The sequence below is a fragment of the Pelobates fuscus genome, chromosome 4, assembly GCF_036172605.1.
Source record: "Pelobates fuscus isolate aPelFus1 chromosome 4, aPelFus1.pri, whole genome shotgun sequence".
NCBI lineage: Eukaryota > Metazoa > Chordata > Amphibia > Anura > Pelobatidae > Pelobates > Pelobates fuscus.
In genome coordinates, this window is record NC_086320.1 from 282,090,690 (window position 1) to 282,108,105 (window position 17,416).

At 43.2% G+C, this 17,416-nt stretch overlaps 1 protein-coding gene across 1 annotated transcript in view; it reads right to left on the reverse strand.

Annotated features, from left to right (window-relative positions):
• The window catches only part of AOAH (acyloxyacyl hydrolase), a 101,015-nt gene that overhangs the window by 11,143 nt on the left and 72,456 nt on the right, over positions 1 to 17,416 (reverse strand). Inside the window, exon 21 of the mRNA XM_063452152.1 lies at positions 7,395 to 7,471. Within this exon, the coding sequence (XP_063308222.1) occupies positions 7,395 to 7,471 (77 nt within the window). The remainder of the gene's footprint in view (positions 1 to 7,394; positions 7,472 to 17,416) is intronic.

The following is a 17,416-nucleotide window of genomic DNA, read 5'->3' on the forward strand; positions in this document are numbered from 1 at the left end:
TTTAAATGCAAGCTTAAGCTATTGTGTGTCAGGGTACCTGTGGTCTCTACCTCCGAAAGAGGTAGAGACTTAGCTGTTCCTCCATCCAGACGGTCTGATGGCTCCCTTCCCCGCGGTATATCCGGTCATGCTAGGCCGGCCGCGAGGGAGTGACTGCCTTTTACAGCATCTAGGCAGGAAGTAGTCATCAGGACACTCCCCCGGAACGACCTGTCAGTCAATTGCTGCAGGACCAATCAGGACGCCTCGGAGGCGTGGTTACTGCTCTGAACAGGGTATTTAACAGAGCTTCTTTCATTAGCTCATTGCCCTGTCGTGGTTCTAGCTTGTTCTAGTCACTCAGTGCTTGTGTATTCTATTATCCCTTTTGGTTTTGACCCGGCTTGTTTACCTTACTCTGCTTATCTCTGTTACCCTTGATTCGGCTTGTCTCTCGCTTACCTGTCTTCTGTTACCCTCGACCTCGGCTTGTCTTTGACCATTCTATACTGTACTACTTACGTTAGTCCGGCCATTCTAAGGTCCGGTATACGTATCTGGCTACTGTTTGTACTCTGCGTGTTGGATCCCTGTCCCGATCCTGACATTACGACAGGGCCAATGGATCCTGCAAGTACAAACAGTCAGCTGGCTGCTCCTGATCCTAGGTTTGAAGCCATGGATCACAGAATGGATCAGATGGCGCTTGCGCTACAGGCTCTATTAGCTTGTGCCAATAACCCACCAGAGGAGATGCGTAATACCCCTGTTTCTCCTGTCGGTTCAGGTCTAGAGGTAGCCACAGTGGGTGCTTCTTCTCACATTACCCCCCCAGTACGCTATGGTGGGGCTCCTGAGAAGTGTCGTGGTTTTTTAAACCAAATTAGTATCCACTTTGAATTGCAACCTCGCTCTTATCCTACAGATAGGGCAAAAGTAGGATTTATTATCACCCTACTCATTGAGAAAGCTCTGAGATGGGCCAACCCACTATGGGAGAACGATAATCCATTAGTTTATAACTATAACGCATTTGTAGCTGCTTTTAGAAGAACATTTGACCCTCTAGGTAGAAAGGTTAATGCAGCCAGATTACTGTTGCGCCTGAGACAGGAGAACCAAACACTGGTGGATTATGCACTAGAGTTCAGGTCTCTGGCGGCAGAAATCAAGTGGAATGAGCAGGCGTATATGGATGTATTTTTGAATGGCCTATCTGATGTAATCCTTGATGAGGTTGCTACCAGAGAACTCCCTGAGAATTTAGAGGATTTAATTTCGTTCATCTCTCGTATAGATGAACGTCTAAGAGAGAGACAGAACACTCGAGTGAGGAACCAGAGACCTTCTTTTAGGTTAGCTCCCGCTGTTCCAAGTCCTGACTCCATGATATCTTTGCTTACTGAACCTATGCAGATAGGGTATACCCGCCTCTCTGAGGAGGAAAGACAGCACAGGAGAAGAGAGGGTTTGTGTATGTATTGTGGAGCCAAGGGTCATTTACTCTCGAACTGTTCTAACCGCCTGGGAAACGCTCGCACCTAAGTCTCTCTAGAGGACAGGCCTTGGGTGTTTCTATTTTGTCCTCTACTCCTGATTATAAAGATCACAGGCTTCTGCTACCAGTTTCCTTAACTTGGGGGAAGGAAGTAGTAAGGGCTATGGCATTGATAGATTCCGGTGCTGCTGAGAATTTTATCGACCAAGCCTTTGCTAGTAAGAACAATTTCCCATCCCAGCTAACGGAGACACCTTTAGCCGTTGAGGCCATAGATGGTAGACCACTACTAGACCCTGTTATCTTTCGTGAGACCATACCCATTAATTTAAATGTTGGTATCCTACACGTGGAGAATTTATCTCTTATGCTCATTTCGTCTCCTTCCGTTCCCATAGTTCTGGGGTACCCATGGTTGAAAAAACATAACCCTATTATCGATTGGGAGTTAGGAGAGATACTCTCGTGGGGCCAGGGCTGCCAGGATCGGTGTTTGTGCAAGGTTTCTCCATTAGCTAATATTAACATACCGGAGAATCCTACTCAGTCCACAGAAAGACAAATACCAGACCTTTACCTAGACTTAAGGGCAGTGTTTGACAAGAAGAATGCCGATTCTTTGCCTCCACACAGGTCATTTGACTGTAAGATTAAGCTTCTACCCGGCACTATGCCTCCGAGGGGCCATGTATATCCTTTGTCTGTTCAGGAAAACTCGGTTCTAGAGGAGTATATTCGGGAGAATTTAGAAAAGGGATTCATCAGGAGGTCTTCTTCTCCGGCCGGGGCTGGGTTCTTTTTCATTAAGAAGAAGGATGGCACGCTGAGACCTTGTATCGATTACCGAGGCTTGAATAAAATAACTGTCAGAAATGCCTATCCTATCCCACTGATTACCGAGTTATTTGATCGTCTTAAGGACTCCAAAATCTTCACCAAGTTAGATCTCAGAGGGGCTTACAATTTGGTGAGAATCCAGCAAGGTCACGAGTGGATGACGGCATTCAATACCCGGTATGGCCATTACGAATACACTGTTATGCCATTTGGACTATGCAATGCTCCTGCAGTATTTCAAGATTTGATTAATGAGGTACTTAGGGAGTTTCAGCATGATTGTGTTATTGTTTACCTGGACGACATACTAATACACTCTAAGGAGATTGAGACTCACCATAGACAGGTCAGAAAGGTATTACACAAGCTGCTGCAACATGGTCTATATTGCAAATTGGAGAAGTGCAGTTTTGATCAGTCTCAGGTAGACTTTCTGGGATACGTGATTTCTGGGGAAGGTTTTAAAATGGATCCTGTAAAACTTCAATCTATTTTAGACTGGCCCTTGCCCAAAGGACTCAAGGCTATCCAAAGGTTTATTGGTTTTTCCAACTACTATAGGCGCTTCATTAAAGGATACTCCTCTATCATTGCGCCTATTACCAATATGACCAAACAAGGGGCTGATACTAAGTTCTGGTCTAAGGAAGCTCTGGGTGCTTTCAAGACTCTCAAGGAACTTTTTGCCTCGGCTCCCATTCTAGTCCATCCTGATACGACTCTGCCTTTCTTGCTCGAGGTCGATGCCTCTGAGACAGCAGTTGGGGCTGTTCTGTCTCAAAGGTTAGGGGTGGATAAACCGTTACACCCTTGTGGTTTCTTCTCTAAGAAATTTTCTGGGCCTGAGAGCAGATATGACATCGGGGAAAGGGAACTGTTAGCAGTCATTAAAGCCTTAAAGGAGTGGAGACATTTGTTGGAGGGGACCCTATACCCTATTACGATTTTGACGGACCACAAAAACTTGTCCTATATTGGGGAGGCTAAGCGCTTATCCTCTAGACAAGCTCGTTGGTCCTTATTCCTGACTCACTTCAATTATGTACTGACTTACAGACCTGGTTCTAAAAACTCTAAAGCCGATGCATTATCTCGCCAATATGAACCTTCTACTGTACCTGAACCAGTTCTTTCTTCTATAGTTCCGAAATGCAATATCATTGCTAATACGAATCTCAGGATTCATTCTCCATTACTGGCCGAGATCATTAAGTTGCAACATCTAGCACCTAAACAGACTCCTGCGGGCCGTCATTTCGTTCCTCCTGCTCTTCAACTGGAACTTTTACAGTGTTTACATAATAGCAAGATTGCGGGACATCCTGGTATTCGCAAAACTTACGCGTTGATCTCTAAGGACTTCTGGTGGCCTGCTTTACGGAGGGATATTGAGGAGTTCATCGCTGCATGTGAAGTTTGTACTAAAACCAAACAACCCCATACGCTTCCATGTGGATTCCTGCAACCCTTGGAGGTTCCAGAAAAACCATGGTCCTGTTTGGCCATGGACTTTATTGTCGATCTACCTATCTCTAAAAGACAGACTGTTATCCTCACCGTGGTTGACAGGTTTACTAAGATGGCACACTTCATTCCCCTGCCTAAACTCCCGTCTTCTCCCGAATTGGCAGAGATATTCGCTAAGGAGATTTTTCGCCTACATGGGATACCCTCTCAAATTGTATCGGACAGAGGCTCCCAATTTGTTTCCCGCTTTTGGAGGTCCTTCTGCTCTCAACTTGGTATTAAATTAAACTTTTCTTCTGCCTATCATCCTCAGTCTAACGGAGCTGCTGAACGTACCAACCAGAAAATTGAACAATATTTACGATGCTTTGTTTCTGAACACCAGGATGATTGGGTCGGTTTGATTCCTTGGGCGGAGTTTGCACACAACAATCTCGTTTGCGATTCTACTCATTCAAGCCCCTTCTTCATGAATTATGGTTTTCATCCGTCTATTCTTCCTTCGGATTCTCCTTCCCAGGGGGTGCCGTCGGTTGATGTTCATGTTGCCAATTTGAGGAAGTTGTGGGATCAAACTCGACAAATCCTTGTGCACAACTCTATGTTGGTCAAGAAACACGCTGATAAACGTAGAAGGGCGGCTCCGTTCTTTGTTCCAGGTGATAGGGTATGGTTGAGCACAAGGAACATCCGTTTAAAAGTGCCCTCCATGAAGTTCGCTCCTCGTTATATTGGACCCTACAGGGTGCTGACCCGTATCAATCCAGTTGCGTATCGTTTAGCTCTTCCTAATACCTTACGCATCCCGAACTCATTTCACGTTTCATTGCTGAAACCACTCATATGTAACAGATTTTCCTCCACAATAGCCCCTCCTCGCTCCGTTCAGGTGGAGGGTCAGGAGGAGTATGAGGTTAACTCTATTATTGATTCTCGAATCTCCCGGGGGAGAGTACAATATCTGGTTGATTGGAAGGGATATGGTCCTGAGGATAGGAGTTGGGTACCTCAGGAGGATGTTCATGCTCCCCGTCTCCGCAGGGCGTATCACTCTCGCTTCCCATCTCGTCCCGGTTCATTCCGCCCGGTGGGCGTATCTGAGAGGGGGGGTACTGTCAGGGTACCTGTGGTCTCTACCTCCGAAAGAGGTAGAGACTTAGCTGTTCCTCCATCCAGACGGTCTGATGGCTCCCTTCCCCGCGGTCTATCCGGTCATGCTAGGCCGGCCGCGAGGGAGTGACTGCCTTTTACAGCATCTAGGCAGGAAGTAGTCATCAGGACACTCCCCCGGAACGACCTGTCAGTCAATTGCTGCAGGACCAATCAGGACGCCTCGGAGGCGTGGTTACTGCTCTGAACAGGGTATTTAACAGAGCTTCTTTCATTAGCTCATTGCCCTGTCGTGGTTCTAGCTTGTTCTAGTCACTCAGTGCTTGTGTATTCTATTATCCCTTTTGGTTTTGACCCGGCTTGTTTACCTTACTCTGCTTATCTCTGTTACCCTTGATTCGGCTTGTCTCTCGCTTACCTGTCTTCTGTTACCCTCGACCTCGGCTTGTCTTTGACCATTCTATACTGTACTACTTACGTTAGTCCGGCCATTCTAAGGTCCGGTATACGTATCTGGCTACTGTTTGTACTCTGCGTGTTGGATCCCTGTCCCGATCCTGACATTGTGACACCAGATATGAGTGGTGGCACTGGGCAAGTGGGCACAGTATCCACTGTGAGCCTGACACAGAAGCTGGCAGGCAGGCAACTGCAATTACATTACACAGAAAAAAAACAAAAAAACAGCAGACTGATGTTCTAGCCCTAAAAAGGGCTATTTGGGGTGCTGTCCTTACAGCAGAGATCAGATGAGTCCATCAGGACTGTAGTGGACACTGAATACCCTAGCCTAGCTATCAATTTCCCTATCAAATGAGCAGCAGCTACACTTTCCCTCCTCTATCTAAGAATGCAGCTTCAGAATGAATCTAAAATGGATGCTGTACAGGAGGTGGGAGGGTCTGGAAGGGAGGGTCTGCTATTAATTTGCTGGAATGTGTCTGCTGAACGTGAGGCACAGGGTCAAAGTTTAGTCAATGATGACGAATAGGGGGCGGATCGAACCGCGCATGTGTTCGCCCGCCGTGGCGCCAGCGAACGGTTCGGTACATCACTACATATAAAACTAAAATGTTACATTCTTTGACAGGTTCTCCTACTTTATACAATTGTACTAGCCCAGGAATCACATTTATATCACTATATTACCTAGTTTTTTGTGAATGCTCTTAACTAAATCATTGATCTCTTTAAAACTTCAAAAGTAATTAGAGATAAACAGTCTCTATCAATTTGCTAAATGTCAATATGTATTATTAAAACATAGCTTCATAAAACCTTTTATTTACACTTTTCGAATGTTTGTACCTTCATAATCTCCCCACCACTGCCTGGTGATGAGATAATTCAATGCATAAATCATATAAAAAAAAAAAAGGTCTTAATTTGGAGACTGAAGTAGAAGAATGTCGTTTTAAATGATGTGGTTACGTAGTGTTATTAAAGTTACATTTGTGATACTATGTTAATGAACTATGATCGTCACTTGCTAAAATGCTGTTATATTAACATTGAAGACTGTCACTGAATTAGTTTTAGAATTGAAGAATGGGTCCCCAAACAAATGTCATTATTTAGATCTCTAGCAATAAAAATAAAAAATAGGCAGGTGCTGACTTACTCTCTTTGTATGCATTATACAGAGTAACATACAAAAAATTATATCCAAAAAAGTACAATAAAAATACAAGAAAATCTAAACTCCCAGGCTGCAAATGTTCTATCATACTCTTTTAGCAAACAATACATGTTCACTTAAAGGAACACTATAAAGTTTGGAAACACAAATGTGTATTCCTAACGCTATGGTGTCCTAGTTACCATTTAGGGGATTCAATCCCCCCTAGATGACCCATACCCCCCATTAGGTTTAAGAGAGTCTACTTACCATTTCTCCCAGGCTCTCCGCAGCTGGCCTCGCCTCCTTGACTGAGATGATCAATCTTGATGATCTCAGCCAATCCAATGCTTTCCCGTGGGAAAGCATTGGGAGGCTAGTGCGCATGTGCATCAAAGCACGGCACTGTACCAATTAGATGGTCTCTATGACCACCTGATTGATGAAGCCAAGTTTTATTTGGCTATTTCTGCCTAAGTGCCAACCAGTGGCTGTGTAACCTGCAGACAGACCATGTTTTCGCTGTGAGGGTCAAAACTCGAAGGACACGGTACTCATACCCCATCTTTGGGATGAACTGGTCTGCGTGCCTATTGAGTGCCTTTATGTTTGTACCGCACTATTAAGCTAAAGCCATAGGTTTATGGGCACACAATGGTTTCAGGGAACTGTGGTTCAACTGTCAGCTTTCTACTGAACAAAGCGAAGAGTTGAACTACAACTACACTCTGCCCAGCAGTATTTGTGGAGCAAATGGTAAACATTGCAAGTTAGGTGGATGCGAAGTGAAGAAACCACTAGCATAACCAACTGTAACATTATAAATTACACCAAACAAAAGTGGGTCCCTTGAGGACTTCTTTAAAAACCATCCTGTTATGTTACCTGATTAGGATGAAACCCATCCACTGGTTCTATTAGCTGCCACGGTTCTCCTCCCACTTTACTCCACTCAGCAATCACTATGAAACAAAATGGCATTTATTAATGTATACAAAGAAACGAGAAGTGTAATAATAGGGCAAAAGCTGAAAAGAGTCCACCGGAGGTGGTCTTTCTATGTACTAAATACAATGAAAGGGTGTTTTTGCTCGATGGCAGAAAGACACAGCTTTTAAAAAAAAAAGAAGCAATAAATAAAGGCAGGCTAAGGACAATAACCAGAACATGTCATTGTAGTGTTAATGGCCACGTTCTCGGCTATTGGTAATGTAGAAGTTAAGTATGTCAGTGTCGCTTTATATGCATCTGGTTTTCTTCCACATCTGGTGGCATTGTTCTCATACTACTGCTATAGTTTTGTCCACATTCAAATCTCAGTTTATTTGCTAAAAAAAAGAAAAAAGTAAAGTTTTGCAGCGTTCTACACCATAACCCCATGCCTTTAGCCATGACCCCTCTGTCCCAAAAAGTAATTTCCTTCTTGTATGTACTTGGTTAGTACGAGAGCAGTGTGAACTCTGCCCCCCTAGCTAAAATCACTGTCCTTTTATTACATGTTCCCATTCTCTTTAGTATGGCTTTGAAATACTATACTTACAATATAAGGACAGTGAGTGGTTGTGAGAGTGGAGTTACATCAGCAGCTTAATTTACTCTGATCTCACAATGGCTGAGCTACACTGTTTACATCACAAGCAGGAAGACATTTTGTTGAAAGGGGAGGCATGGCTAAGGCGTTAGCGTTATAAAGCAGAAAGTTGTTTATTAACAAACCAACAAATACATTTTAGTTAAAATAAATTCTTCAAAATGTGGAAATTCTACATTCTCACCTTGGACAAGTCCTTCCAATCCATGATTATAACAACGGTGGAGTACACATCTTAAAACAGCAGCTATATCTGCATACTCACACCGCTATGGTGGAAACTGCATGGGCGGGGGTGCTATATGGTGCTGCTAAATTGTTACAGTTTATCAGTTAGGTTTAGTGCTTAGAGGACCACTCGCTTTATCATTTAACCAGATACATTTTGGTTCATGGCTTATTGGCCTATTCTAGTGGTGTGTTTTGGATTTGTGCTACCCTAGGCATGACGAAACTCTGGCACCCCCCTAATCTAAATTTGCCCCACCCCTTCCTGTCAAAGCCGCACCTCTTCCTATTTAGGACCAACATGAACTTTGACTGATACACACTCACATACAGACACCACACTAACAGACATACTCACAGACATACATTGACAGACGCACACTCACCAGACATACATTCACTGACAGACACGCACACTTACTCACAGACACACACACATTCACTGACAGACACACACATTTGCTAACATACATACACTGGCAGACACACACACATTTGCTGACAGACACACTCACTAGCAAACATACACTGGCAGACACACACACACACATTCACTGACAGACACACACATTACTGAGTTCAGAGCCGACCTGAAGGGCTATTGAATATGTGAGTGTCCTCCTGTTTTTACTTACACAGATACCACTTTTATACAGTCTGCACTATGTCGCTTTTATGTTTTTATTAACAGATTTGTTGCTGCTGTAAAATACTTCTACCATCTGTGCGTTATCACCTTACTTTTTATTGAAAATGTATGTATGTATAAGTGTTTTTATGGCATAACACTTGGGTGATTTTATTCTGCTCTGGTTATTTTTAGTATTATTGTTTTGTTTTGTTTTTTTTAAGAAAAACTAAAGAGAAAAATCCCACAATGAGGCCAAAACCTATCAAATGCACTTAGGCCTTGTTGGTGCCTTAAGTGTCCCTTTAAGAAGCTACTCACTAATATCTGCAATGCCAAGCACTTTTTATTTTAAGAAGATTGTTAGCATAGCATTGATTTGAAATGTGCATAGTGAGCGCACCAATGAAACAGCACGTTTTTGTGTAGATTTCTGTTCAGAAATGGCATTTTTACATAGTATCCATTTTCTTGCAATGTTTCTGAAAAATGATTAAAGCGGCACTGTCATGCCGAACTCTCCTTTCCTCAATCGCTTCCTCTTCTCTCCCTCTGTCAGGATATGTTCATTTCTTCCTGTCTGCTCTAGTTTTCTTTAAAACTTAAGACAAAGTAGGACTATTTATTTTATGGAGGTTTCTTACACCATGACCAAGAATGGGGGGGGGGGACACCTACTGTCCTCCCCACGGCCCCCACCCCTGTGCGGCGGGTGGGGGCCCTAAATAACAATACTGGGGGGGGGGGACTACTGGTGGGGGCCCTAAATGACAAATTCCCCCTCCTCCAAGGTGACTAAGGGTCCCCAAGCCTATAGTCCCCCCCCACCCAAATAAAAACTATTCCCTACCTACCCCCCTCACCCTAAAAATAGTGAGGGGGGAATAAAATAACTAACATGTAAAGAAAAAGAAAACTCACCATTTGATGTCTTCTTTCTTCTAAAATCTTAATTTTTAGCCCCAAAAAAGGCCAAAAAAAACCATCATACCCGTTGAACTTAAAATAAAAATAAAAACCCGAGCGCATAAAAAAACAACTTGTGCAGGGGTGGGGGCCGGGGAGGACATTAGGTCCCCCTCCCAACATTTTTATTTAGGGCCTCCACCCCACCCGCCGCGCAGGGGCGAATGACGAATGAATGGATGAAATTCACGTTCGCATGCCCAAGTGTTTAACTGGGCATGTGCGGGAATCTCACAGGCTATCTAGTGTGGGCAGATGACGTGTCTCACAGGGACTTCACCTACCCACACAAAGATGGCGGTGCCCTGAATATAGGTCGGGGCTGAAAACGAAGATGAAAAGATTGGTAAAATGGGAGGCTTAGGGACATTTGGGGTGACTAAGGGGTCAGTTAGATGTAGTGGAGACGGGAGGGGGGTTTTAAAAAAATAAAAAAAAAACAGGATTCAGCCATGACAGTGACGCTTTAAATATAAGCATAGAAGCCGAAAAAAAACCTCTGTTTATATTTCATAATTCAGGTTGTATGTATCAATCATAGATTCTCAACAATGTGTCTTACCACATGTAAATGTGTTTAGAAATTAATTTATGTACACAAATATTTAGTTTTTTTTCTACATGAGTTTCTCTGTTGCATTATTAAATATCAGTAGGCCATCTATAGTCTGTAAAAACTCCTGTCCTGTAGCCACACCTCTAGACACACCCCTCAAAATAAAAAAGTGTTTATCTTGAAATAACAGCAGAAAATAGATTACATATTTACCGCAATATACCACTTATAGATAGCTCCTCCCGAGCCTCAGAAACAGGAATGATTAATTAAGCAATAAACTACTGAAAAAAGCCCCATCCCTGAGCTCCCCAGTCTATTAGTAAGCTGTAAAGAAATCAACCCAGAACGGAGGGAGCGTGATGCTGCCATTTAACATAGCCAGAAAAACATTATAAGGAATCTAGACACTACCTTGGGAAGGAGTCTGGCCTGCGAACCAAAGCTATGTGATCATGATGGAATACTGTATGGTGTTCATTAGCCAAAAGAGCTTCCAATTCAGAAACCTTTCTAGCTAAGGTCATCGCAACCAGAAACATAGTTTTAAGAGAAAGCAAAAATTATTCTTTCTTGTCTAAAAGTTCAAAAGGTGAGTCTTACTGAGTCCAATGAAAGATCCCAAGGAGATGTAAGGTGTTAAACCGGAGGTCTAATCCTAAGAACTGTCTTATGAAGAACCATCATGAAAAAAAGACTGATGACCCATTTAATGTTAGTAATAGACATATGCATTTCATTTCATTTCGAATGTACATTCGGCCGAATTTCGTTAAATTCAGACATTCGAATGATTCCGAATGTCCAAAGTTTGAATTGCCGTACCACCGAAGTTCCGAATTGCGGTAGTGCTACGGATTTCTGAAAAGTGGCAGAACAAGTGGTTAGGGTTAGGGGTTAAGGTTAGGGGCAAAACCATTTGTTAAAGTTAGGGATGAGGTTTAGGGTTAGGATCCGAATTACCGAAGTTCCGAATAGAAGTTCCTGAATTGGTGCCGAACCGAATGCAGACACATTTTTTTACTTACCCGAATTTCCAAACCGAACCAAATATTTTGCCCATGCATGTCCATAGTTAGTAAGGGCAGATAAGGCAGATACCTGAACTTTCAAGGTGCTTAGACGTAAGCTTTTGTCCATACCGTGATCTATACACCAAGACTTTCCCATTAAACTAAAATTGTTTTGGTGCCTATAGTGTCCCTTTAAAACAAAATTAGCTCTTCTTATAATCAGCAAATTCAGCCCAAATACCAGACTTTGATAAATATTCTTGACTTTTCTAGCAGAAAATGTATTCAGTCTTGGAAAGAAGGAAAATTCAAGCTTCCGTTCAGATACACCATATAGTAAATTAAAGTGAAAATAATAGTTTGGATAACAACTTCCAGTCATACTGATTAATTATTGCACTTTGGTCCCACAACAATTACTGATATATCTGTTTTCTCATGTGTGATCGTTACAATGTCATCCACAAACATTAGCAAAATACATGGGAAATATAATATGTTTGCAGTGGGGAGGCTGCAGGAAATTATTATTTATTAAAAGCATTTTTTTGCACAGAAGCTCACTAAGCATAAATGAATGAAAATTATTGTGAATCGGTGCATGTAGCTCTTCAATATGATGACAGGGTGACTTGTGCCATGAAATAATTTTTAATTACAAGTCATTATATCAGCCAGAATGCTTTCGACTATACTGAAAACATAATGAGTCAAAGTGTTGGGGGTGTAAGATTTTTCTTAATAGTGCCATTTGCAAACAAGCATTTTTTTATAATTTTCTTTTCTTTCCGTACGCAGGCAGACTGTCTTGCTTATGTAACCACGTTTTTTGATGCAAATTACAAATAACCTCGCGGCTAAAAGAAAAAAAACAAAAAAAACACAAAACAAACCTGATGTCTTCAAAAAGACTTATGTCTTATGTAGAGGGGACACGGTGTGGGCGAATGAAATATGATGGCAACTCTCTTGAAATGATATTTGTAAATCAGGGCATTGGCACGTTATATCCCTGGGGCATAATAATGTAATATATCTTGTCTGACTCAGAAATAAATGCTGAGCTTTTTATTAAAATATAAAAAAAAATTCTCCTATTTACGTCACTGTTTAAAATGCTAAGCTGAATAGTAAACAGTGCACCCATCAATGTAGAAAAAAAAAGAGTAAGTTCCAATATAAGGAGACGGTCCAGGAAACTGTACAAAAACCATGCATCTTAAAGAAAAAAAAAAAACACAAAATTCACTCACACCACATTTCCATGGTTAGAAAGGAATCTGTACAGTATCTTTCCCATAACTCCCTATGCCGTTTTTCACACATTCTTAAAGCAAATGAAATCTTTCCTTAAAGGGAAACTGACTTTAAATTTTTAATGCATTACAAATTAATTGAATAAAAAATATATGAAACAAATAAAATGCTTACCTTTAAATTTCACTACATGCACACTGTTTAGTGGGTCTATCAGCAGCTGTGTGCAGCCCCCATCTTCAACAAGAAGAGGCAGTGCAATCTGGAGCGTCTTATGCTGGTCTCGTCTCGACTTATCCTATAAACTCCCTATGGAATCAGTAGTCTTTCTCCAAGAGGAGTTCCACTCAGGTTAAGTGGAACTGCTCTGTCAACTAATTGCAGCCACACCAAGTGCTATCAGTTTACACCTATCAGGCACAGATTGGCTCCTTCTTCTGGGACACAAACTAGATACAACTGATATCTGGCATTTTGCAAACTGCTGCAGTTCTGAGCCACTCTCATAGCTGACAAGTAGATGCAGGATACTCTCTACTCCATTAACTTTGCAATAAATCATACCCTTTAAGGAAGAGCTCCAAGCACAATAACCCTCTACAGTGCTGTGTAGTGGTAATGGTGCCAGAAATCCATTCGCACAATCCCACAGCAAACAGTCAAACCGTTTGTAAGCAATCTGACACTTACCTGGTTCCTTCAGACTCCTTCAGTCCTTATGGTGATGTAGTGGAGCCCTAGTCCAGGACTTTCCTCCACTGGATCACCAAGAGTATAAATCAGGAACATGAAATTGCCAAGTAAATAGCCCACCTCATCCCCAGTAACTGGACAGCACAGTTCTGGGAGTACAACTGAAGTTTATTCTACCACACACGGCTTTTGTGCACTGACCCCTAGCATGGGGTTTTCACATCAAGAACACAGGGGTTTCTTTCCAAGAGTCTTTGTGTTTAAGAGACAATTGAGCTCAAATCAGGATAACTCAATTATCTCTCAAATACAGAAACTTACATACATTTTTAACAAACCCCCATAATACACAAAACTAATACAGGAACCCAACAAAAATCATATTCCCAAAGAGCCCCAACATATCCAAAAAGCGCGCAGATCGGTTTGGTAGAACAAAAGTTCTGTTCAAATAAAGTTTGGACCTACAGCGGTGATAGCCCAAGACAGTTCCAGAGGATTGGGCAGGATGGCTGGTCAGTTTTCGGGGGTTCCTGTAAGACAAAACGCTCCCCCTGGAAGCTATGGAGCGAATTTTCCCCCTGTTCGGTAGATCGTCTAATTGGTTGGGACATGGAATGGGCAGCAGTACCATTTTACCCCGGGTTTGCAGAGACGAAAGGCCAAAAATAGTTCCAGGCAAATAGTTGCCTGCGTTCGGGAGACATAATGGACCACGTGCATTCGGTTATATGATTGGCGGCCACCCAGGGAAAGCACTCAAGCGAAGGTGTAAAGTTGTTAATTTGTGGTTAACATTCAGGGTAGATAAAATAGAAAGGTGAACAGCGCTAAAGATCAGAAAATTTACATACGTTTAGTAGAAATACTGGCCAGCGGAGTAAACTTTGAGGAGCTATATCAGCTCGGTGTTAAGAGCCTGGACGGAATAATCCCCGTCTATGGATTTCTTTTTTTTTTTTTTTGTCAATCTTTCTTTTATTAAGGCATGTGCAATAGGGTACAGAATAATAAGAGGGGAAATGCAATGGTAATATACAGATAAGGGTTAATACAGCGTTAATTACATTTCCTGCTGAACAATGCCTAATTTTTCTTTTTTGTGTTGGTTAACGGGAGTAGGTTCACGTTTGGTTTTAATTACGGTTGGACAAACATGTTTAAAACAGAGTTATAACATTACTCTAGCCCAATTACGTCGTGGCATAGGTGTTGGAGCAGGTAGCCCCTGCCTTGACTTGTCGTCTGATTGTCAGCTGGTCAGTGCTGATCTATGGGCTATACCGATGTACATGTTCATTAGAGGACTAGATTTGAACATCTTTAAACTTAAATGCAGTATGACAACAAAAAACGTTACTACGGGAGCGAGGCATGCTTTAAGCATTATGGCTGGCAGCGCTTCTCTGACATGGATATGTCCATGATTATGCAAATATGTAGACAGCCTAACGAAGCCTGTGCAGTTGAGTTTGCAGTAACTAAATAGATTACATATAGAAGTTAAACCAAAAAGCTGTAGTAAGGAGCTCCAAACGGCAGTTATCAGTGCTAGATGCAGCCTATAGTGTGTAGTCATGTGCTATACTCTCTAAGTATAGAGATGCCCTGCATAAAATCTAGGGTGGGACGCTTAGAGGAACTCGAGTGGGTCATTAAGTATAACTTTTGAAAGCGGTCAGTAGAGTCCACACATTGTCAAATACAGCGCTTATTTGCATGAGGGTACAATTGCTTTGGGTATAAAACCGCTATGTGTTCAGTGGCTAACGAGCTAGTCGCCTGCGGTAAGTATATTGTATGGTATGCTGCACTGCTGCTACATGGAACGAATATTCTCTGCTGCGTGGGAACACTCATGAGTTCTGTAAATTAGTTAGACAACAATCTGGATACTCATCAGTAAGACGAATAAATTGCAAGGAGACACCTATATGGGACAAGCAAACCGTGGGGGCTGTACTCAAGTCTAACTATATATGGCTGTGTGAATTCACTAGGTGCCTACATGTACAATTCACTGAGCATACGAGAGGTGCATACATAGAGATTAATATACAACATTTACGTAAAGTTATACCAGTGGGCATCACGGTAAGTATAGTTAAAAGCAAAAATGACAGGCAGTTCGCTGTGGTCAGAGCCTCACGTTGGAAGCCCGATTCAGGTATGCCCCGGTGTGCCCTGCTTGTGCATTAACCACTGTCTCCGAGGTCCTAACTTGTATGGTTGTCTCTGGTACTCTTACTGTCGTTGTTGTCCCCATGAGGCGGCCGCCTGCACGGAATAAGTTCCGGAAAAGAAAAACATGAAATGCATAACACAATATAAACATCCAAACTAGTGGCTTTGCCTGAGTCCCTAAGTCGTGATCGCAGCGTATGTCTCCGGCGTGGAACTCAGGGGGACGAATGGGACACTCTTGTCCGGGTCCCATACATGGGTGCGGTTGGGGGAGCTGCGACTGTCTGTTGTAGTTGGGTTTGCCGAGGTCATCAACTCTTGCGGCAAGTCCAGGAGCTGGAGGAACGCCGGGGTGTCTTTGGCGTCCTGTATAGTGTGATGTTCCGTTCCTCGTGCAACAGATAGTGTCCTGTGGGGTCGCCAGCGGTACTCCACCTTGTGGGCACGCAGTACCGTGGTAAGTGGCCTCATCGTTCTTCGCCAAGCTAGAGTGCTGTTCGAGAGATCCGGGTAGAGCGATATGTCCATATTCTCGAATCGGAAGGGGGATTTGGTTCGAAAAGCGGACAGAATCGCCGTCCTGTGCCCACTGCTGCGGAGGCTCAGAATAATATCCCGTGTGGCCGTAGCCGGTGCTGTCGTTGGTTTAGGGATTCTGAAAACCCTTTCTGGGGTGATCTTTGCCCGGTTCCCTTGCGGAAGAATTGCGAGCAGCAGCCGATCGATTAAAGGAGGTAGATCTGCCTCGGCAATGTTCTCACTTACTCCCCTTACTTTTACGTTGGACGCCCGTTTAGCGTCCTCAAGCGCCGCGAGGCGCTGGTCGAGTTGCCGGTTCAGTGTATCCAGGCCTAGTAATGCGTGTTGTACCGTTGTCAGGTCTTGAGTATGGGTCATGGACGAGCCCTCCAGTTTAGAGATGCGGCCTGTCAGGCCCTGCAGGTCTGCTCGGAGCGTCTTAATCTCTTCATGGAAGCTGACTTTTAAATCCGCCATGAGCGCTTTCATGACCGAAACCGTGACCGGCCCTTCATCCTCCGCGGTGCCCCTTTGTCGTGCCTTCTGAGGCGGGTTTGGGGTCATCAGATATCCCTCTTCGTTGTCGGAGATGTCGTCGGAAAAATCCGAGCACCCGCCATGCTGGGCCGCCATGTTGGCCTCGGTTGCGCCTCGTGTCTGCAGCCACATCTCTCCGATTGTGAGACTCGTTGGGGGTTTGTGTGGCACCGATTTCTTCCCCTTTCTCCCCATGTTGTCTCGGGGTGTCTGCTGGCAGGTAAGGGTAGAAATGGGGCAGATTTGGGGAAGTTTGTCCCGCTTTTTCGCCGTTTTGAGAGCGGAGCTCCCTGTGTATGCGACTAGCCTCTTCAGCGTCCAGGCTCCGCCCCCCGTCTATGGATTTCTTGAGGTTCAAGACCGTTGGTGAATTTATAGGTGTAAGTGTTCGTTATATGAAAAACAAGAGTAAAATACGCCACATGGTATAGTACGTAAATAAAAATGTTGTAGTAAAAGTAGATGATCCTACTTACATATACTAGAGCAACGACCTGCTCTAGTTTGGAGAATTTTAGGTGGAATAATCCCCACCTCGGGATATAGTGGACCCAGGTATAGCAGCAAAGCAGTATTAGATAGGAAGGAGGACAAGAGAAATGACTGGATAGTTTAAAAAATATATATACTTTAATACAATAAGTAAAAAGTGAATAATAAACTATAAAACCAGTCCTGTATAAAAGTCCAAAATTCTTCCTCACTTGACGCGTTTCGCCGAAGCTTTCTCAAAAG